At 39.8% G+C, this 23,961-nt stretch overlaps 2 protein-coding genes across 7 annotated transcripts in view; both read right to left on the bottom strand.

Annotated features, from left to right (window-relative positions):
* Positions 1-3,584, bottom strand: part of LOC308094795 (uncharacterized protein) — a gene marked incomplete at both ends in the record, with an annotated part of 40,533 nt that extends 36,949 nt beyond the window's left edge. Inside the window, 3 exons of the mRNA XM_080441621.1 lie at positions 1,089-1,254; positions 2,325-2,519; positions 3,506-3,584. Coding sequence (XP_080297747.1) covers positions 1,089-1,254; positions 2,325-2,519; positions 3,506-3,584 — 440 coding nt within the window. The remainder of the gene's footprint in view (positions 1-1,088; positions 1,255-2,324; positions 2,520-3,505) is intronic.
* Positions 1-23,961, bottom strand: part of LOC308095965 (uncharacterized protein) — a 93,947-nt gene that overhangs the window by 57,040 nt on the left and 12,946 nt on the right. For 5 of the 6 annotated variants that reach the window (XM_080443155.1, XM_080443156.1, XM_080443158.1 and 2 more), the window contains 7 exons: positions 22,493-22,942; positions 21,651-22,127; positions 21,373-21,560; positions 20,849-21,064; positions 18,595-18,640; positions 17,599-18,285; positions 17,325-17,485 (listed from right to left, as the gene is read on the bottom strand). In XM_080443155.1, the coding sequence (XP_080299281.1) occupies positions 17,325-17,485; positions 17,599-18,285; positions 18,595-18,640; positions 20,849-21,064; positions 21,373-21,560; positions 21,651-22,127; positions 22,493-22,682 (1,965 nt within the window). In that variant the 5' untranslated portion in view covers positions 22,683-22,942. The remainder of the gene's footprint in view (positions 1-17,324; positions 17,486-17,598; positions 18,286-18,594; positions 18,641-20,848; positions 21,065-21,372; positions 21,561-21,650; positions 22,128-22,492; positions 22,943-23,961) is intronic. The other variant, XM_080443160.1, reaches the window with a different exon arrangement.

Genomic DNA, 23,961 nt, shown 5'->3' with positions numbered 1-23,961 from the left:
GATCAACAAAGACAATCAACAGACTTTGTCTTTTTGTTGTTCTTATGTTGATATGCGTAATCTCTGCATCAATATAAATATGGGTCTCCCTCAAGGATCTCTCTGAGGATTTTAAATAAAGGTTGAATGAATGAACATGCTCATTAGTCTAGCGTGTCTAGTGTGTCTTTCCTCTCTTTCTCTCGCTGCCCTATTTTTCCTGGCCGCCGTTGCCCCACAGTTTGCCTTCTGCCCTTCAAATAATGATCTGCCCTGAGTCCACAGTGGCCTTGATGCCCCATCCACACTGCCCCCAGCTGATTTAACAGTTTTCTCCTCTGTCTCTTTCCTGTAGTCTTCACAGACATGAACCGTTTGTGGTCAGAGAAGGACATATGCAACTGAACTAGGCGTAGATTGCCATAAAGGGTGACAAAAAGGATGATTATTTATATATATATAATAGTTAGATCAAGGTCCTCTGCCAGCTGCAAAGAAAACTCAGACAGTCTATGTGACTTCTGAGACACAGAGTATGTGACAAACAGAACATAAACTCACATGCACTAATACTACAGACGCTGTTTGGGCCAACAGTTACAGGACATAAGGTCATCAGACAGAGTACAGAATTACCGTTCACTGTCAAGATTCTGAATTCTTAACTCCTCCTCAGTCAGTTCTCATCCCCATCAAACCAGTCCAGTGACTCTCTCAGCGAACTGCTGAACTCCTTTTCAGGAGTTTGTCTTTTTTATTTCAATGATGGTTATACTTCATATTTAATTCATTAACCCTTAGATTAAATGTATTATTTCAGTGGACTTAATATCAGTGTTTTATTTGATGGCCTTGCTGTCCTTGTATTTGGCCTTTGTGGCCTCAAAGCAAGTGGCCTTGCCCCTAAAAAGATGAAATTCCAGGCCTGATCAGGGCAATACAATACCTTTAGTGGCATGTTATCAGAAACATCTTGTACAGTATGTGAAACCACACTTGTCCAATAATAATAATAATTCTGATAGTAGCCTTAGCCTGCACGTGTTATTAGTGAGATATCCTTTCCCAATAAGATAATGATCACCATAAACAAAATATGTCATACATACGTTCCAGAGGCACGGTGGCTGTAGACCTGCCAGCCTCTCCTCCGCTCCTCTGTGGAGATGTTGTATGTCTGGCTGAGGTTAAAGTTCAGACTCCACTGGTCTTCAGTGTCCAGCTCTGAGTCCAACATGTTATTAAAGCTGTCCAGCCACTGCGACGGGATCCAATCTGTACAATAAGACAATAGAAAACAGTTATAAAGTTGATTCCAAATAGCCTACTTTTCCTTCACATCATTTTGCAGTAATGCTTTAATATAAACAGTTAAACAATGAATTATTATTAGTAGGATGATAATCATTAACGAACTCATGTCTGGTATTTTCTACTTCTTAGTCTTACAGTACCTCTGCTCATTGTCCTTGATGTTAAAGATATGAGAGGGAATCGTCTTCAAGGGAATGAAAAGGTCGTCTATTCCGAATGTTGCCTTAAAGGAGGAGTTCACCCAAACAATTACTTATTTTCTATCAATTACACACCCCATGAAGCCTTGATTTCATGGATTTATTTTTGTTTTTGTGGCATTCCTAAGACAATAATTTGATGACCGTGTGTATTTCCGGTAGGAGACACAAATAATCTACTTTGTGTCTCCTACCGGATACATTAGCCGGTAGGAGACGGGAATCAAATTATTGGCTTAGGAATGCAACAAAAACAAAAAAGAATCCATGGATTCAAGGCTTCATAGGGTGTGCAATTGATAGAAAATAAGTCATTTTTTGGGTGAACTCCTCCTTTAATGTGTATATGGCATTCTGGTAACACTGGATCTGTGTTATGATCCTCCCTTATCTGACTTGGTCTGAGGAAGTTACCAAAGTCACCAAACGTTTGGTAACTTCCTCAGACAGAGTCTGAGGAAGAGCCTGGCGGCTCGAAAAGTTATCAAATAAATTCTGCAAACGGGAGTAGTACACTGGTGTGTGGATTTCAGTTCAGAAAACATGACCATACGTTGGCATCTTTGAAAGGGCCCCTGCCAGCCAGGGGCCCTTTCAATCTTCCCAACATACATGCACACACAAACATACAGTACATTTGCACACACACACACACACACACACACACACACACACACACACACACACACACACACACACACACACACACACACACACACACACACACACACACACACACACACACACTCTATTTGTACTGACAACAGACAGGCCTCGCACAGATCTTTGTGGTGAGGTTTGGTCCTAACCTTCTCACAACGACACACTGACCAGCCATCATCAGCACCTTCTTCTTCTCCCAAACAGCTTGCAATAGCTTGGTGTTTTCCACACCTTTATCTGAAAAACCTGGGAAGTCGAACCAAATCGTCGCCGTCAGGGCAGCGTCGACACGCCATAGGGCCTCATGATCACCGTCCCTCGTCCCGACCCGCTGCGCAGCCGGCAGGGGCGTAGCACCAAATTCTGGGCCCTGGGGACAAAGATTCACTGTGGGCCCCCCTATGATTTTTTTTCTTTAAAAAATACCAAAAAAATACTTTTTTATTTCTTTTTTCTGGGGCCCCTAGTAACTCAGTCCCACTTACACCCCCCCTGTGACGCCCCTGGCAGCCGGTACCGAAACAAGAGCACCGCCTTCCCTGGATTCCATTCATTCAAGCAGTAGCCACAGCGGAACCTGGGAGGTGATGGAGGTGTTGAAGGGAGGCAGCAGATACAACATTCACATTACTCAACTCATTCACACACACACACACACACACACACACACACACACACACACACACACACACACACACACACACTAGCCTGGGCAGCATTCCTTTTCGGGTATATGATCCGGTCAGGAGCGGAAGTAGCCCTACGTCACTGGCCGACCGGATCGCGACAAACCGGAAAGACGTCTCACCCCAAAATATGTCCGTCCTATAAAATCCTTGATGCGGCGTAGTTTAGCTTATTTTTTAAATATAAATGTGAGTGTACTTTCCGGAGACTATTTAGCGTCTGTATTATCCGTATTATCCCACGGGGAAATTCTATTCCATTTAAATAGGGATTGGGGAACCAAAACAAAGCGGCACCGCAAAACCGGATCGCGACAATCCGGAAAGAGGATTCTTTTTTCTTTCTTTTTTTTCAGTAGGCGTGGCCTAGACCGGATCATATGGGTCTTTAGTAACGCATACCAGCCAGGCTTTCCTCCGAGGTGGAAAGACTTGTGACGCGAGGTTACACATACACACACACAGGGAGAAGACGACAGCCTCCGCTGTGAGTAGCAAGAGATGGTGAATGTCCAGCTTGCGAAGCAGATGTCGTCATCCTCATCTCTCACACACACACACACACACACACACACACACACACACACACACACACACACACACACACACACACACACACACACACACACACACACACACACACACACACACACACACACACACGGTCAGTGTCCAGTCTCATCCTCTTGGCAGCCTGAGGTGATTCTCTCTGGCAGGCAGCATCCAGGAGGTTGTCAGCCATGTCTGAGGTGAGGTCGTGTGGTGGAGAGAGAAGTGAGAACACACACAACATCACTGTTAGGTTACGCAGGAAAATAGCCAGTGTTCATTTAACTCCCAGAAGATACAAATGGAACCTTGATGGAATGGAACGTGATTCACTTTCTTATTCTCTGTATCGCCGGGTCCTGCCAGAGTGGATCAGACTTGGCTGTTGGGATCACTTTAATATCCGATCTGTGATCATAGAATCATCATCATCACGGCAAACATGTTATATACAAAAAAATGTCTAAGTACGTTTTTTTTTTTTTGTGAGCTTGTAGATCAGCTACTTTCACTGTGTGACACACGTTGTACTATTAAGTGGTAAGCACACATGCCTTCTGTGTACAATGTTTTAACATGTGCAACGATAAAAAGTTATGTATTATCTGAATGTACCTTCCTCTATGCCAGTGGTTCTCAACCAGTGGTCCTTGAGGGTGTTCCAGGTGGTCCCCAGCTAAATGATGGAGAGTTGGTAACCAAATGGACCCTTATAGATCTTTAACTCTTGAGAGAAAAAATTAGAGAAAAAATGAAACCAAATGGACCCGGAAGGGTCCATTTGGTTTCATTTTACCCTCTCAAGAGTTAAATTATTGTTAAACATCTGTTATTACTCAATTAAATAATTGTTATTTTGATCAACGATTGCCTGTTATCTCTCCTATTGGTACCAACATCAATACAGCATGTGGAATTGTGGACAAAATTGTATCCACCGATAACAAAATATTATAAGTCTTGGGTCTGAGAGGCTAAATCTCATCAAATGGTGGTTCTGTGGCTCAAAATGCCCAATAAATAATGGACCTTGATGTGAAAAGGATTGAAAGGTTGAAAACCACTGCTCTAGACTATACTAGTCTATAGTACATAACTGCACAATACTAATGTATAGTAGTTATAATAGTGATTTCAGTGTAATGCACCAAATCATTCGACACAAATACCTCATGAGCAAAACGCACTGGGCAATAATAAGCTGAATTGTGATTCTGAAATGTCGAGTTACAGTAGTAATATTATCTAACCAGTATTAGCAGTAGAGTTACAGTAGTAATATTATCTAACCAGTATTAGCAGTAGAGTTACAGTAGTAATATTATCTAACCAGTATTTAACCTGGTGATGAAAATAATGAATGAGGCCTGGCGGAGACGATAATTACTAGGTGAGACAATATACACCCTTAGCCAAAACAGAACATGTACTGCCATCTAGTGGTCGATGTGGAGTGTAAACAAACGTAAATGTAATATAAAGCAAAAATAAAAACACCTCAAGCAAACATGCCTGGTTGTTCTGCGTCAGAGAATCTACAGGGAATGAGTTCCAACCAAGTGTCCACAACACAAACAACGTAATATGTTCACTTTTACACGTTTTAAACTAATAGAACAAACAGACCAGCGTCTTACCGCTTCTGCTCTTTAGGGACGAAGTAGTTGTAATGTATGTCTTTTGATGTAAAAGAACTCGACACAGGAAGACCAGGTTTAGAAATCATTATCAATGAGTCAATCATTTAGTGTGTCTCAACAGTACCCTCGCCTAGCATACAGATACCGGTATATATCACGTGACTCCGTCACTTCTGGTTTCTTCACAGTACGGGTGCCCTTATACCTCTATGGTGCCCACCATAGAGTTGTGCCCACATAGCTCAATCTTATTTTTAACTCTATGAGCTCAATACACTACAGTAGTGTCACCACTGTGTCCTACTGACAACACACTACTGTATGTAAACAGTTCCGGTGTCACCACTAACTGTGTCCTCCTGACCATAGACATATAACGGTAGACGCCTCCTCTGGCTCTAAAGCGCATAGATATATATAAAGGCTAGATGACTCACCCGCGCTGCTGGCCAATGGAGAACGACGTTGCCACATGGCAGCCATCTTGCAACAGTCATTCATAACATTTCATTCATAACATTATGTCTATGGCCATTTATTATTGAAATAACCATAGCGTGCTCAATTTTCATCCGATTTTCAAAAGGTTTGGTTTCTTGTATCATAATTACATATTTGGTGTTTACAACAAACCAAACCGTTTGAAAATCGGATGAAAATTGAGCACGCTATGGTTATTTCAATAATACATGGCCATAGACATAATGTTATGAATGACTGTTGCAAGATGGCCGCGGTTGAGCTACGCTTGCGACGCCCCCTTGAGCCATCTTGCCTTTATATATATCTATGCTAAAGCGTCTGTATGGCGGGCGAGCTTCCGCTTCCCAAGCTTCCTTGGGGGGCAGCTGGAAATTTCCGCGTGCGTCACAGAAGGGGGCGTTCAGTAGGCCAATGAGAGGCAGGTGGGGGCAGGACAACTAGATTCTGACAAGTCCTGGCGAACAGGAACAGTTTGCAGTCGCAGGCTGAAGACATATCGTTCACATATATCAGGAACAGTAAAGGTCCTAGTATACTTCCTTGCGGAACACCACAAGTCACTGGGAGGGGAGGGGACTGGGTGCCGTTTACTTCCACCACTTGCTCCCTCCCTTCCAGGTAGTATATCATCCAGCTCACCGACGTATCATCAAAACCTATTGCTTTGAGCTTATCGATCATAATTGGGTAATTGACGGTGTCAAAGGCCTTCTGGAGGTCCAGCATGACCATGCCGCAATATTTGCATGTGTCAGTGGAGTGGTTTGTTCTGAAACCAGATTGGAATTTGTAAATTAGATTTTTCTCGGCAAGATACTTATCGACCTGTTCATAGACAATTTTTTCCATGACTTTCGAGATGGAGCTAAGAATAGAAATAGGGCGGTAGTTGCCAGGGTCTAATTGGTTTCCTTTTTTGTACAGAGGGGTCACCCTTGCTTTTTTGAAGTCGTTAGGGACCCGTCCCTGTATGATGGAGAGGTTTATTGTGTGAGTAATGATTGGAGCAATGGAGGCGGCTGAGTCTTTTAGAAATTTGGCGGGAATATTGTCGAGTCCTGTGGCTCTGTGTTGTTGAAGTGCACTAAATTTTTTAAACACCTCATCTGTTGTCACAGGGGAGTTTAAAATCATCTTTGCATACACCTTGTTTTTCGTAAAATGAGTCAACATACTCTTTACCATAGCACCCAGAGTGAGGGGGTAGTTTTTCAACCAGTTCTGAGGCTACGGTCGTAAAGAATATGTTGAGGATTTTACTCACTTCCCGATTTGTTGTAGTGAGAGTCTCCTTCACCTTGAGGTTTATGTTTGTAAACCTGGTTTTCAATTTTTTGCTGCAGCCTAGTAGGTTGTTGAATAGCTTCCAAAGCTCTCGTGGTTTGTTTTGATTTTCCTCAATTTTGTCATCGAGGTAGCTTTTTTCTGCTAACAGGAGCATGCCATTTACCTGGTTTCTTAGCATGTTTCTCTCTTTTTCGAGTTTAGCTATGTGGGATTCGAGACCTTTGTTAAAGCATTTGGCGAGTTTGATCCTACCTTTATGAAACTCAGAACACTTTTTGTTTCTGACTTTCATGGCAGCAAGGATGTCCGAATTCATCCATGGTACCGAGCGGGTTTTGACCCTGATGGTTTTCATGGGAGCCACACTGTCCAAAATTTGAATGAATTTGGTTTTGAACCCAAGCCAAGATTCGTCTACCTGTGTGCTGTTTAGTGCGTCGGACCAGTCCTGTTCCTCTAGCCTGTGATCTAAGTCCTCACTCTTGTAGTTTTTGAGGTCTCTGATCGTGACTGATTTGTGGTAACCGGTCTTAGGTTTACGTTTCTTTCTGGTGCAAAAGATCATGTTATGATCAGATATGCCACAGTTAGAAACACCACTATTGAGGATTTTGTACTTGTCCGTGGTTAGAATGAGATCTATGGTAGTTTGAGTGGAAACACACAGCCTTGTGGGCTGAGTGATCAGCTGGTGGAATGAGTGCCGATCACAAAACCCCCTGAATGACTTAAACATTGACGCTTCGTCGCTTCCTTACGGAGCATGTCTGTGTTAAAGTCACCAAGAAGTATCGTCTCCGCATGGTCCACCTTAGCTAAACACTCCTCAAGTCTATCATGGAAATCAGTCTGGTTAGGAGGTCTGTATATGGTACCGACTAGCACAGGTTTAGCATGTGTAGCAGGGCGGTATGCATTAATATATAATATAGCCAACTACGCCACCTGGGGAGTTGCACCCCAGGAAATATTCTTATTATTATTATATGTAAACCAACCACCTGAACATATATTGCTCCTCACACAAGTTCGTTGTACAATAATTATAAAAGGCAGAAACGGTGTTTAGACAAAGTACAAAAAGCTTTATTGTAACTAACAGGGTAATATCATCAATAATAAAAGTGGCAAAACAATTAATAGCTAAAAACAATGGAGCAATGCACTTAATAATAAAACCTAGTTGCCGATAGGGCCAATGCTGGGGGGTAAGGGGGAGGAGGAGCAGGCCGACCGACCCAGAGGAAGGGCACCCCAATATGGCACAGCACACGATTTCACGCTAAAAGCACAGAAAAGGGGGGGGGGGGGGATTACCACAACCCAACTGGGCGGCCGCCACCTGCTCCCACACACGAAGGGGTCCCCAGCAACAGGCCTGCAAGACAGAAAGTAGGCTTTTAGGCAGTGTCGGACAAATAAATTAATTTAACATTTGGCTTGGATTAAGTGATATATGTATAATATATATATATATTATATCTTATATATATTATAATAGAATGCCGTCTGTAGGCCTAGTCTCACCATAAGCAATAATCACAAAATAACAACACTAAATAAACAAAATGGGCAATAACACTAAATAAACAATAATAAGTAAATAACAAAATAAGCAATAATGCGAAATAATAACAAACAAAATAAACCAGAAGGCTGGCGGTGAGCCTGAGTGTGTGGACCAATGCGTCAGAAAATAGTACTTTAACCCATATAAGGGCCTGAGCTCGGCTGAGTCACGTTGTTCCACGGCCGTTTAGGAACGGGGGGAGGGGAACCTCAGAGAGTGGAGCGTCAGTGTGAAAGGGTTCGTAATACGTGGGTAATTCAAACCCCCGCAAAGCAGCAGCAGGTATCACGGTGCCTGAAACGATAAACGGCCGTGTCATTCTACCAATTTATAATACTAACGTTCATTAAGACAGGAGCAGAGAGACAGACAGTAACGTACCGCTATGCAGCAAAGGCGGAAGCCACGATGGCCCGCTTGCAGCGGCGGACACCGGTTTGATTGATTGATTGATGTACTTTTATTTAGTAAGACATGAGAATCACAGTACATGGAAGTACAAATTCACAATACAAGGTCTACTAAACTGGAAGACTCATTAAGCACTTGGCTTGTTTAAGAAGGTAGGAATAAACTGTAGTAATAATAAAGGCCATGATTATTATAGTGCCCGGCTGACATAAAATTAACTTGTTATAGGCTACTGCGGAGAGGAAGGACGTGTGGTGTTAGCGTCCATCAAAGCATCGGTTCCAGGGGGTCCCCAGCAAAATGTGTTAATATAGCATCACAATAATTTTAACCTTTTATACTTTGGCTATTCAAAAATAGCAGATCTACAAGCCATGCCGCGCTATGAGCTTGTAGATCTGCTATTTTTGAAAAATCGTGAACAATTGTGCAAACCTTTGTTCACGATAGAATGTTCTCCCCTCTGTTTAAATAAGGCTTGCCATGCCTTTTGCTATGTCTGTATGAATACTATGAAATGTAAATGTATGATATCTGTGCTCCATACCATGTGAACATTGTCATGAGTTAAATAAATTATGATAAATGATGATATATATTTTTTCCGCCTTGCACATTTAAGACAAGATTTTTAACTCAAATATTTGCCTCTGGGGGTCCCTGGAGCAAAACATTTGAGATGGGGGTCCGCGGCCAAATTCATATAATTTTGGGGGTCCTTGATATGAAAAAGTAATCGAGTGGTGGTCAAGTTCAGCCCCCGTGGCCACGCACAAAAGCCGGCGCCCCATATCATGTCTCAAACAGGTACAGACGGATACCACTAGAGGGCAGCACGTCACTGCTGACAGAGTGAAATTGGAAGTGATGACACAAATGAATGAGCAGACAAAATTGGAACTGGAACATTAGCAAATTAAAGCTGATAAATGGGTACTCTCCCCTGATTGGAAGAAATCAAAACATAAATAAATACAAATTAACTTTAAATTATATTACTATCTTTTGTGTCACTGTGTTTTAAGATATAACAGTTTAATAGTCTACCCATATCTAAAATATTTTCCCCATCTAGTTTCCATTATTTCGTTATTAACGATAACCTTGTATTAACGATAACAAGACTGGATATAACACCCCACAATGCACAATTCTTGTTGTTTGTATTGCAGAAAGCATTTGATCAAAAAACAATGATGCCACCAGATTAACATTTTGTTGAAAACATTTATTTGTCAAACAAATGTTACTGTGCCAGAGTCAAGTCGGTCAAGTCAAGTCAAGTCAAATGTATTTATATAGCACATTTAAAAACAACAGCAGCTGACCCAAAGTGCTTTCCAAAACATGAGCAAAAAATAGACCATTAGTCTATTCACAAAGCAGAGTAAAGGCATATAAAAAAGCAGTAGCAAACAACAACAACAAAACAAAAACAATATAAACAAAGCAGTAACTAACAAGAACAGACAAAAAAATACAACGGTGTTAAAACCAAGAGTAAAAAGGTGAGTCCTCAGTTTGGATTTGAAAATCTCAATGGTGGGGCTTATCTTGATGTGAAAAGGGAGATTATTCCAGAGTAGGCTATAGGTGCGGCCTCAGAGAAAGCCCAGTCACCTTTGGTAATGAGGTTTGTCGGGGGAACTGAAAGCAGTTTCTGAGTGGATGATCTAAGTAGTAACCTAGTGGCAGGAGGCTCTTCTATCAGATAGTAATGTATGGAGGGGCTAGGGGCCGTTGAGAGCTTTAAAAACAAAGAGCAAAGCTTTAAAGACCGGTTAAAGACCGAACCCATCAAAACCGGGAACAAATCTGTGTCAGTTCAGATTCTTGCGTTGGCTATAAAAGAATAGCAGATATCGAAGCTTGTACGAGCCTGTACATCTTTTTTTTTTTTAAACACCTTGAAAGTGTGAGAACTATACTGATTAAGAAGGCATTTGTAGAATCGGCCTCAGGTTTTAATGGGTTAAGTGCAGTTTAAGGGTCCAGTGAGTGTAGATACCATCAACATCCCAGCAACCTTAAGAACAAACATGAAAATGAGTAAAACATTTTTTATCTTCATATGAGTTCTCTCTCCTGATTGGATGAAATGTATCCTGTTATCCCATGCCGAACATGTATTTTGTTCACTAAAGAACTATATGTAACAGTCCTCCTCTACCCCGGATTTGAACCCGGTTTCCTGCGCAAGTGCTGATATTCTTTACCATTAAGCTAATAGAGCCTGGCCTGCTTGCTCGGGGGATAAGTTCAATCTCGACCTTCAGTGTCTGGGTGAGACATGACCTTTGACACGATCTAAATGTCTCAATAGAAGAGCAGGGAGACAAAATACAACCACCCCAATTATATAAGTTATATTGTATTAACATACTCTACCATATTTTTTTTTATTTTTTTTAAACCTTTATTTAACCAGTAAAATCACATCGTCTCTTTTACGAGTGTGCACTGGCCAAGAGAAGAGGCAAATATATGTTACACAGCTCTGCCAGTAACAACAAATACATGACATGACAAAGACAAACAAATAACATCCGTAATACCAAGAAAAACCGACTACCAGGGAGGCTCAGAGAGAATCTAAATAGCTAACCATTAACAGACTAATAAAAAACTAATAGGAACAATATATCATGAAACTACTAAGCTAATATAAACTAAGATCACAGCGTTTGCTACTCGTCAAAGCAGGAGCAAAGATTGGAGAGTGTGCCCATGGCAATCCTCTTAAAAGTCACTAGGGGGATCAAAGAAACCAGTTTTAATCTGGTCTGTAGGTCATTCCACGACCAGGGCCCAAAAAACGCAAGGCTTTTTTTCCCTGCCTCAGATTTGGTATTGGGTACGACATACTAGCGCATCCAAGCATTTGATCTGAGGTTAAGCTAATTTTGGACTAGTTCACATTTTGAACAAATATAAGTAGGGAGATTACCAAGAATGGCCATATAGATAAAAGTGTACCAATGTTATGTAGCAACCTGCGAGATGCTAAGGAGTAAATACTGATTGTATAAGTTTTATTCATTAAAAAAGAAGTTACACAGTGCCAGCTTTAACAAACACTCTATAGCAATCCTTACTATCAGAATATAGAGCCATTTAACTCTTACTTTAAGTGTTTCGTTTTAGCTTTGTCCATTTATTGCAGAGCTGTGTCCTGACATCTGAATTGTGTTTTCCTAGGAAGCTGTTATGAAAGATCAGATTAATATCTCTCTATAAAGAACACTATCACTGGATATGATGTCTCAACACAAGACATGACAATGACATTTGTAAAGGAAAAAGCAGAGTCACACACTCATAGCCACGATGCAATGACATTTTATTAAGAAATCCAGCGTTTTGATAAAACATATTCTTCAGGGTATTAAAAGTTTCAAACTGGAGTCAGTCCCTGTTTTGGTCCTTATTGGCAAACATTTGACTTCTTTTCGTTTTAAGAAATAAGGGAAAAGCTCACAACACGTCACAGTGCGACGTGTTGTGAGCTTGTAGATCGGCTATTTTCACCATGTGACACTATTGTATGAAACAAAGTATAAAATAGTGTTTAAAGTGGTTGTGGGACATGCAATCTCACCTGAATTAAACCATTATATCCCACTATTTTAAGAGGGATTTTTCAAACATGCAATTAAAACATTTCCTTTCTACATTTTTAATTTAAATTTTTAATTAAAAGACAAATCATTTAAACAAATCAATAAATGCACTCAATTTCTCTTCAGTTTTTTTCTTTAATGATTAAACTTTAAAGTGGTAATAAATAGGCAATGATGCTTTTTTGGGGTTGTTGCTTTTTTAACCTCATTAAGACCGGGAAATAATCTGTAATTTTTAGATTTCTTTGCCTATAAAAAAAATGCATATATACAAGCTCATAGCGAGAGCTTGTAGATCTGCTATTTTTTAGGGGAAACATTTTTGTAAATGTTTGCAAATCTTTGAATATATATATAAATGTTTTACTCAAATATTTGCTTCTGGGGGGTCCCTGGAACAAAATATTTTGAGATTGGGGGTTCGCGGACAAATACATATAATTGTTGGTGGTCCTTGACACGAAAAAAGTTTGAGAACCACTGATATTATAGCAACATAATTATTATTTTTTTTTAAACTGCTAGGATTTAGAAGACATTTGTAGAATCCCCAGAAGCAAAGCTTTGAGTTAGAAAAATGTCACTTTAAAAAATAAATACATTCAAAGATTTGCACACATTTTCAGGATAAAAATAAATAAATAGCAGATCTACAAGCTAGATCTGCTATTTTTGAATAGCCCAAAGTCTAAAATAATGGTTATAGCAAAGAAATCTAAAATGACACAGTATGGATTGAATGGGTTAAAGGTGTGGGGGATCGGGGGACCATAAAATGATAAAATGGACACCATTTATAAAGCGCTTTTCTCCAAAGCGCTTTACAATATATTTCACATTCACACACCGATGGCAGAGGAAACCATGCAAGGCACCAACCTGCTCATCGGGGGCAGTTATAGGGGTTCAGTGTGTTGCTCAAGGACACGTCAAACTCGTTCTATAGCCAGGAGGAGCCCGGGATCGAACCTGGAACCTCACCCTGTCATAGAAGGAGGTACGAAGCTTAAAAAGTTTGTGAACGGCTGGATTTTACAAAGTATCATAAACACACAAAAGTAAAGAAAAGCATTTGTGGAAAAAGTACTAAATTTTTTTCTTAAAGTAAAAGTATCAACACTGCAATGTAGAAATATTCTGTTACAAGTAAAAGTCCAGAATAAAAAATGTACTTGAGTAAAAGTACAAAAGTATTGGTATCAAAATGTACTTAAAGTACCAATGGTAGAAAGTAGCAAAGTACCCATTATGCAGAATGTCCCATTTCACAAGTTTTCAAATGTATAAAAGTCATTCTACAAGCTCACAATGCGTCGCATCGCTACGCATTGTGAGTCCCAGTGAGTCCCAGTTCAAATATGATTATTTTGGGGGGTTGTGGCCTGAAACGTTTGAGAACTACTGGAATAGAGATAGAGGTAGAATGTGAAGGAACATTAGGCCTTGATATTCTACCAAGGCACAAAGAGAGAGAGGGAAATATCTACTAGGGTTAATTAGAATTCAAGAGAGTCCTTCAGGTCACTTTGAGTGAATTACTATTCATTGATTTTGTTTCTTTGGAAGTCAAATGAGACGTATCGACGAACAATACAGATATACTGTGGACTTATGTTGAATTTAGATTTAACATTGTATAATTATGTTTTTTGTTTTACTTTGTTCTAAATTGACGTATCAATGGGTGTATAAAAAAAGATGAAAATCAAGGATATGTAAATATTGTAAAACCATGAATGAATTGCAATAAAAGTATATATATATATAAAAAAAGGCACTTTGAGTCTATTAGTCCTGATTCTTACACTGGTAGAATGGAACATGACTCTGATTCTTACACTGGTAGAATGGAACATGACTCTCTGAGAGTCATGTTCCATTCTAGTCAAACATTTCCGTCAGGGCGGGCCTGGAGTTCCAGTCTTGTTCTTTGGCAAACTTGTAAACGTATCCAAACAGATCAGGAAACATCTCCATCGGGTTGATACCAGCTGTAGCCTCTACACTGTGAACACAAAGCAGTGCTCATTCAAATCACTACTTCTGATTGTGACCACATTCACAACTATAGTGAGATCACAGTCAATTAAATTAAATTAAAATCATATCACTATGTCTGCCATATGGTCTGATGTCTGCTTTTATAAATAGTAAAATATCATCATTTAATTCAGCTCCATGGCTCCTAATAGACAATATTCAATAGAGCAGTGGTTCTCTAACATTTTCATGTCAAGGACCCCCAAATTGATATGTATTTGGCCCCAGACCCCCATGTGAAAATATTTAGTGCCAAGGATCCAAGATTTGTGTTGTTAAAAAGTTTCAATAATATCAAAATCTTCCATAACCCTTAGCAGATCTACTAATGGTTAAACAGATCTTGATGCTATATTAACACATTTAGCTGGGGATCCCCTGGAACCTCCTCAAGGACCGCTGTGGGTCCCCATACCCCACTTTAAGAACCACTGCAATAGAGAATGTATATTATTTTAATATTTTAATGTTCTGAGCATGCGGACACAATTTGGCAGTCATCACTCATCACATAATGTGAGGCTATGGGTTTCTTCATGAGATGTATTTTATGGATGCCCTAATTGTTTACTGGCCTGTACAGTTCTGTGAATTCTGTGCTTGTGTGTGAGTGATTCTTATAATTATAATTAGTTTTCATCACCCAGAGAGATACTCTGAGAAGTGCTCCACACATTTAGAATAAAATAAAACAAAAATGTCTTAATTCATAAATGAATGGAAGGGACTTATCTTTCTTTTTATGTAATTCAACTTACTAGTGTGCATGGAGGTTGAGATGATGTAATTCAACTTACTAGTGGAGGTTGCGTATGAAGCGCAGTAATCCAAATGAGTTGTCAGAGTAGACCTTCTTCTTCTTCCCACCAGGGCCTTTCTTCATTTTATTTTCATCCATCACCTCAAACAACTGCCTGGTCTCCTCCTCTGCTTCTCGGAACTGGAAAAACACACAGTACAACTTAAAAACACACAGTACAACTTAAAAACACACAGTACAACTTAAAAACACACAGTACAACTTAAAAACACACAGTACAACTTAAAAACACACAGTACAACTTAAAAACACACAGTACCACTTAAACACACAGTACAACTTAAAAACACACAGTACAACTTAAAAACACACAGTACAACTTAAAAACACACAGTACAACTTAAAAACACACAGTACAACTTAAAAACACACAGTACAACTTAAAAACACACAGTACAACTTAAAAACACACAGTACAACTTAAAAACACACAGTACAACTTAAAAACACACAGTACCACTTAAACACACACAGTGGGTGCATCCACACATGTACGTCAAGTTGTCGTACGGAAGTCGGAAGTCCCATCCACTCCCATGTTAAGTTAAAAACCGGAAGTTCCGGTCCGGTCTTTCCTACAACATGGGAGTGGATGGGACTTCCGACTTCCGTACGACAACTTGACGTACATGTGTGGATGCACCCAGTATGGGCTTGAGAGCATAAAGATGGATGTCAGCATGAAATTATGCTTTAATTACTTTAGAAAGGCTTATGTCATAAACAAAGGCATTAAAATGATTCTTTTTTTAAATAAAGAACAGAAGGAATAGAATTAATTACATTGAAAAATAAAGGTTAACGTGTGGTTATACAGTTTTCTCATATTATTAGTAATAAACTAACCTTTTGTTTCCATGCGTTGAACTGTCCCTGCTCAGCATACTGGTCTAATGCAGGGATGAGGACCTTCAATGACCTGATGAGTTTCTTCTCCTCCTCATCCTTGGCCTGGTTCTCGTCCTCTCCAGCTTTTCGCTGCTTCTCAACTTCCTTTTCATTTCCAATCCTTCTCAAGTACTCCTCTCTCCTGGGAAGAAAATAGTGAAAACATGAGTTTAGTCTTCATGTAGCCTGCCCCAGCCAGTCTGATATCTGGTCTAGAGGGGCGGATTCAAAATCTCCGGAGAAAACATCTGTGGGCTCCTATTGGTTCAGCGATCTGTGCGCCCACCCCCGCTCCGCGCACCTACTCCTCCCCCAATGTGCAAACCAGAGCCCTGACATCAGAACATTTGGAGCGACGCCCACTGCACTCTGGTTGGTTGGGGAAATGAAATGTTGACTCCCACAACAGGCTTTTTGGTCCAGGCTTTCTTTTTGAGCAAAACGCGAAGGAAAATAAAAGCCTAGAGATCGAGGCTATACTCTTCATGTGGATATGTTCCTGTGCTGACTTTTCTTTCCCTGTGGACCTGCCATGTGGATTCATTCTCCTGAGTAGTTTCTGCCCTTATGCGTTATTGTTATGTCTAATCAAAGCACATATCTGCCACTATGTGGACCTATACCAATGAAAAGAGATGGAGCTTACGCAAAAACAAATTTAGCATAACCTACATCTTTACACCTGTAAACCAGTGATGTGACAATAAAGTAGATTCTGATTCTCTTCAAACATATTGGTAATATATGAGTACCTTACTTTCTGATAAAACAAATTAAGATCATATGCTGAAATCGTGTTTATAGATCAATGAATTAATGAATAATGTGTGGAACAATCGTTTATCGTACCGTGTGTTTGGCCAAAAGAAGGGATGAGCCAAGCATTGCTCCACTTTAGGTCTTTCCTTTGGTTCTCCATGGATCATCCACTCAACCAGATCCTTAGCAACCATATCATCATCAATATGTTTCAGATTGTAGATGCCTTTGGAAATGTTGTTTTGACATTCAAAGATTGTTCCAGTGGTGGTGTCCTCCAGAAATGGATGGTGTCCTCCAGAAAGGATGTAATATGTCAACATCCCAGCAACCTTAAGAACAAACATGAAAATGAATAAGAATGTTTTATCTTGTTCCCATTCATTAGATTGTTCACACAGATTAAAAAACTAACCTGGATATCAGTGCTTCTTTTATAATCAGCCTCACTTTTATCCAAAGTCTCCTTTGCCATCCAGCATGGTGTTCCTGCAACTTTTGTGTGATAGGTTGTTTTTCCTTGGTCTATTTGTCGGCTTACTCCAAAATCTGCCAATCTTGCCTTGCCTTGAATATCTGCGAGGAAAGTCCAGAGATCAATAATATAATAACAGGTTTTAGATTAAGCAAAATAAACATAGTTGAACATAGTTGCTTATAATTTTGAAATGATATGCTTGTTTTCTTACCAATCAAGACATTTTGAGGCTTGATGTCCCGGTGGAGAATTTGACTATCCTGACAATGAAGAATTCTTAAGCTATTGAGGACCTGTTTTGCAAGCCGTTTCCTCCCCTGTTCTGGAAGTTCAGTGATGTATTCGTCCAGTGTGTATTCACATAACTGAGTAGCGAGGTACCCATAGTCCTCATCCTCTACAAAGTCAACGTATCGTACAATGGAAGGATCATCAAGCTCTGGAAGACCTAGATATAGTTCATCATTCTTCAGGTCGTTGTACAGGTCGCAGGTTTTAGACATTCTCTTAACTGCAATTTCAGAGCCATCATCTCTTAACCCCAAGAAGACCTCAACTCCATTACTTCCCTCTCCTATGAGGAATTCTTTGCCTTTCCCAAACACAAGACTCTTAACTTTACTGTCATCCATGTTTACAAGCTTCTCTAACTGAGGCCTCCATCTTTTACTGACTGGGAGCCATTTTCGTGGTGTTGTTGATGTACTAGCATCGGGGTTATGTGGTATTGTTGATGTACTGGCATTCATGATTAGAAGCTTCTCTAACTGAGGCCTCCATCTTTTACTGACTGGGAGCCATTTTTGTGGTGTTGTTGTTGATGTACTAGCAATGGGGTCATCTCTCAGCTCCACTTGATTTCTTTTATTTTTCTTCTCTTTGGATCCTGTTGATGGTACTCATGGAAACATAAAAATCGAGTTTTATTAGATATCTTGGGCAGTTTGATATATAAGTATACATACTGTACATCTCCTACATATTAAATGTGGCTTGTGGGCACTACTCGTGTTTCTAATGTTAATGGGTGAAAAATGTCCCAAAATATGACATTGGTACTCGGGTTTGCAATGTTAACAGGAGCGAAATGTTCCAAAACGTTTCTGTTTTGTCACGTTATGTCCCACGTTACGTGTTTGAATTTCCCACTACAACCTGTAGGAGGGTAACAGCATTAATGTTTTAATAGCATTAATTCTTCACCTACCTATGGTTAGGTCTTCAAAGTCTGCGGGTTTCAAGATAGGTGATTTCTGGAATAAACAGAGGATGTTAATCTCAGCTTCATTCTCTTTGGTTGAAGCTTTGGGTATGAATTTCTACATTCTATGGTTCTAAAAAAGTATTTGTATTAATTTAATGTATTTACATATAGAGTAGACCAACAGGTCAGTGAAAACACAGCCATATTATATAGATTAAACACTTACTGCATGTATGAATGGTCTGACTGCTCAGAACTGTCTGTCTGTCTGCTCAGAACTGTCTGTCTGTCTGTCTGTCGGCGCGTCACACTGTGTAAACCGCTTACAGTGATCAACCGCTTATATGGATATGCAACATATGGGATTTGTTTTTAAATATTCTCTCATACATATACATATATATATTTGTTTTCTTTACTCACTGATACTGTGCCTCACAGTAACCTGTCACATTCCAGGTGGCCATCTAAAGATTTCCATGGAGATATAATATTTTTTTCCTGTCATGATTTGCAAATGCACACAGTGAAACTTGGTGTTCCTCGGGCTACCTTGTGCAGTTTACTGAAACAACAAGAATCAGTCATGACTGCTAGTGATAGAGACAGTAAATTAATGCCCTTGTCAAGTGGATTGATAATGAAATGCCCTCTTGAGAGAGACATTGTTGAGTGAGCCTGGGAGAGGACAATATGAAAGTTTCCATAGGCTTTGAGTGATCTAAGAGAAATAACATTATGTTTAAGAAACTGCACAGGGAGGCTGAGGCTGACAGTGTCATGTGATGAATGGCTGAAGGACCAATTGGGACAGACATGGAGGAAATCATTAAGAATGACATAGAGTGGAATCGAGTACTAAAGTTACCTTACGGCACTCTGACCTACAAAGTAAATAGCAAATTTGATAACTAAGCTGTATTTTGTGGTTACATCGTGGTGGGCACATTAGTCTTGAAGTGGGCACCCAGATGGGAGGGGATTAGATGAGCTCATAACATTAACCAAGAAAGGCTATTATAGCACCTCGCACTTCCTTGTTTCCAAATTGTACGGTTCACTATAAAAGCTTCATTTAACATGTAGCTTTTCCTCTGGTCTCTGGTACGACAGGTTGTAACTGTTATGTGTAATGCTCTGGTAGCTGTTCATTTTAGATTTTAAGTTAAGGCCATATCTGCTGTGTGTCTGACCCTCTGTTTGATGTCCTTTATGTCCCATTCTATAGTGACCCCCGCTGTCAGGTGTTGAGCCTTCCTTAATGTTTGATTATATAATGTATACTTATTTACCTACTTGCACTGACTGCCACTGCTGTTTAGTGTTTATTGTTGATGCAATTTTATTTTTGTTCTATTCTTGTCATTATTATTATTTACTTTACTATTTATGTTATAGTTTATTTTTGTTCTATGCCAGCCTGTCTGCCTGTTTATTGCCTTACACCAAGAACTTGATGGAAAATAAAAGAAATACAGCTCTTTGTGCCAACAGCGTTTGCGTGTGGTTTACTCATTGATACAACGGAGCAGAGAATCGGGTCTGCAAAGCATTCGCTGGGGGTCCGCAATGACCTGCCTCACGGCTGCGGAGAAAAACTCTCTGTGAATGACAACGAGTGCAGCTGCACTGCGTGTGTATGTATTGTGGGGGCGGCAGTGGCTAAGGGGTAGAGTGGCCGGTAGAGCGGCCGGATGGCAAGCGTGAGGTTACCAGTTTGATCCCGGGCTCCCCCAGAGTTAGTGTCGAAGCGTCCTTGAGCAAGACGCTGAACCCCTAATTGCTCCTGATGAGCAGGTTGGTGCCTTGCATGGTTTCCTCCGCCATCGGTGTATGAATGTGTGTGTGAATGGGTGAACGTAATGTGAGTGCACACATCCCCAGGTATATCAGGAATAATTTTGATATCCATCCGATATGATAATAATTATTATTATATATATTATATATATATTATATATATATATTATATATATTATATATATATATTATTATTATATATAATACCCAGTAATTATTGGCTGGGTGCTTGGGTGGTGCAGGAGTAAAGTTACTATCACCACTACGAGACTAAGAGTTCGAATCTGTGTTCATTTTAGTAAATTCCATTTAGTTTTTGATTTTTGACATGGTGTTAGGTATGGCATCCTCTGACTAATCAGTACACGTCAGTGGTGGTTTATTTTTGCACTGTATTTCAAGTTTAACGTAAACACACCAGATTACCTGACAAAATAACTTAAGTTTGTGTGCTTACCACTGGATGAAAGAAGTTATGAGCCAAGCATGTCTCCACTGTAGGTCTTTTCTCTGGATCTCCATTGATCATCTTCTTAATGAGATCCTTAGCATCCACATCATCAACATGATCCAGGTTGTACTTTTCATTGCAAATGTTGCCTGCACATCTAAAACCTTTGCCAAATGGATGTTGTCCTCCAGAAAGGATGTAATATGTCAACATCCCAGCCACCTTAAGAATGAGCATGAAAAGAACATTTTTATTTTTAGAAGCAAAGTTCTGCTTGTGGTGAGGCAGACTATAGGGAAAAAATACTGAGGCACTCAAGTCTTTCACCTGAAGACGGAGTGCCTCAGTATTTTTTCCTTATAGTCTGCCTCACCACAAGCAGAAGTTTGGGTTCCTTTGTTTCTATGTATGCCTACCTGTTCCACTGAAGAGCTGTGATTGAACCCAGGCAGCGCTTCCTTCTTCTGTTTTAAACATTTTTATTTTGTTCTAACTCATTAAATTGTAATCACAAAAATGTAAGAACTAACCTGAATATCAGTGCTTCTCTTATCAGTGATTTCTTTCGCTTTTTGCCTTTTGCTTTTCTTTCCATCATAATACAAAGTCTCCTTTGCCGTCCAGCATGTCGCTCCTGGACTGCTTAAGTGATGGGTTGTTTTTCCTTTGGTTAATCGGCTTATTCCAAAATTTGCCAATCTTGCCTTGTTATGAATATCTGCAGGGCAAAATGATCAAAATCAATATAATAAAATGCATTAAGCTGCTTATACTACTGATATTATATATTTTTTCTTTTGTATCTTACCAATCAACACATTCTGAGGCTTTATATCCCCATGGAGAATTGGTGGATTCTGACCATGAAGAATTTTTAAGCTATTGAGGACCTGTTCTGCAAGATTTTTCCTCCCCTGTTCTGGAAGTCTGGACTTCACGATGTATTCTTCCAGTGTGTATTCACATAACAGAAGAGCAAGGTAACCAAAGTTTTCATCCTCATCTAAGTCAACGTATGGTACAATCGAAGGATCATTAAGGCCTAGAAGAGGTTGAAAGTCGGTCCCCCTTTTCAGCTCTTTGAAGTATAATTGAGGCATTCTCTTAACGGCAACTTCAGTGCCATCATCTCTTAACCCCAGAAATACCTCAGTTCCATCACTTCCCGTTGCTATGCGGTATTCATCATTATCTTTAACAAATCTAAGCTTCCCAACCGTAGTAACTTTACTGTCTTCTACTGCAAGCTTCTCTAACTGAGCCTCCTCACTGGATCCTGATGGCCCTGTAATGGTAGTCATGGAAACGTCAAATGTACCACACACACACACACACACACACACACACACACACACACACACACACACAGTAAGTGTTTAATGTATTTGGCACACACATGAACCACTTCAGCCCTATATACATTTCGGCTGATCTACAAGCTGACAATGCGTCGCAACGCATTGTCAGCTTGTAGATCTGCTATTTTTTACTTCAATTACTACAAAATGTACTTTTACTCAGTACATTTTGAATTCCGGACTTTTACTTGTAACAGAGTATTTTTACATTGCAGTATGATACCACCACGCACCACTGATATTAGTTTTCAGTACTGCAATTATTTGCCAATTTCTCCTTTATAAACAGTACCTGTAGTATAGTTGATTTCCTTATCTTTGAAAGAAACGCAGCGGATCCAAAGGTGTAGCATCAAGGTCCTGAACAGATTCACCACAATAAGGTAAAGATTCAGTAATCCTCCCACCAGGCGGGTTCTGGTTCTGGGTTCGGGTTCTGGTTTCTTGATGTATTCCACAGCTGACTGACTTGTAGACGCCATGTTGTCACTTTATTCTCAAACATGTACTGTAACCTATACTAATGTGAGTCCATAGGCTAGAAAAACTACAATGTAAACAGTCATGTGTTTTAATAATGTTATTTAGAAGTTCCTCGAGTCTTGAATCTGTCTGGATGCACATCCATTATCTTTGTGTGATCTGTGTTGTGTTCTATGGTTGTGCTGATTGTAGTTTTCTAGTTTAGTAGTTTAGATCTGCTGGTTGCTCTTCTAATAGGAACTGCATGGAGGTTGTGTCTCTGTACAAATCAATAACAAAGAAAATAAATGATCAGTGATTTACAGTCTCACCACACATGCATGCAAAAACACAGAAAACACAGAAAACCCTCTAACGTAACACACATGCATGCAAAAAAACCTCTAACATTTCCTAGTGCCCACTCTTGTGCCCAGTTTTCCCTTGTGCCCACTCTTCCTACTGTATGTTCCCAGATTTTCCTAGTGCCCACTCTTCCTAGGTGCCAAGTTTTCCCTAGTGCCCAGAATGTTTTAGTGCCCACCCTTCATGTTACCATTAGACAGATTGACTCACATGTTGATTTACACTTTGCATGTCTGTCACTGTCGGACAGACAGTTTAAACCTTTTTTTTTTCCCCCCCGTTTCCTTTTTTTTCCATAAATTAATGCACTATTTTATATTTAATTGATACAGTATTGTATGGCGTGTCGTGCAAAAATAGCAAAAATAGCAGATCTAAAAGCTCACAACAATGCATCGCAACATGTGAACTTGTAGATCTGCTATTTTCAAAAACTTGAATATCTTCACCTACAGTGTAATGACATGCCCAAAATTGCGAGGTCAGGTTGAAAGTGGTTATGTGTGTGTGGTTGTTGGTGTACATTCACAAATAATTTTGAGACAAATCTCTCCCCATATTTAGTTTAGTGCAATTTGACAATGTGGTGACTCTCGTGAACCGAAAGTGCAGACTGGCGCCAACATGAAGAATGTGCATTTAAATTGTTTTAAAAAATATTTAAAAATGCAATAGAGACTTTGTTATTGAATGTGTCCCTCTAATAGACTGCATATGTTTTATGCTGCCTAAGGCGGCATAAAAACAAAACAACTTAAACCATATACTGTACTTAGTTGACTGTATTCCCCAGGGCTCTATAATTGGCACTCTCCTGTTTTCTCTGTACACCAAATAACCGAAAAGGGCCGATCTACAAGCTCACAACATGCATGATAACGTTACTTGTGACACGTTGTGAGCTTGTAGATCAGATGTTCACTATTAGCCCCT

Source organism: Gymnoscopelus braueri, assembly GCF_963280865.1.
Source record: "Gymnoscopelus braueri genome assembly, chromosome: 11".
Taxonomy (NCBI): Eukaryota; Metazoa; Chordata; class Actinopteri; order Myctophiformes; family Myctophidae; genus Gymnoscopelus; species Gymnoscopelus braueri.
The sequence above is the reverse complement of the archived record's forward strand: the minus strand, read 5'-3'. Positions and strand labels throughout refer to the sequence as shown.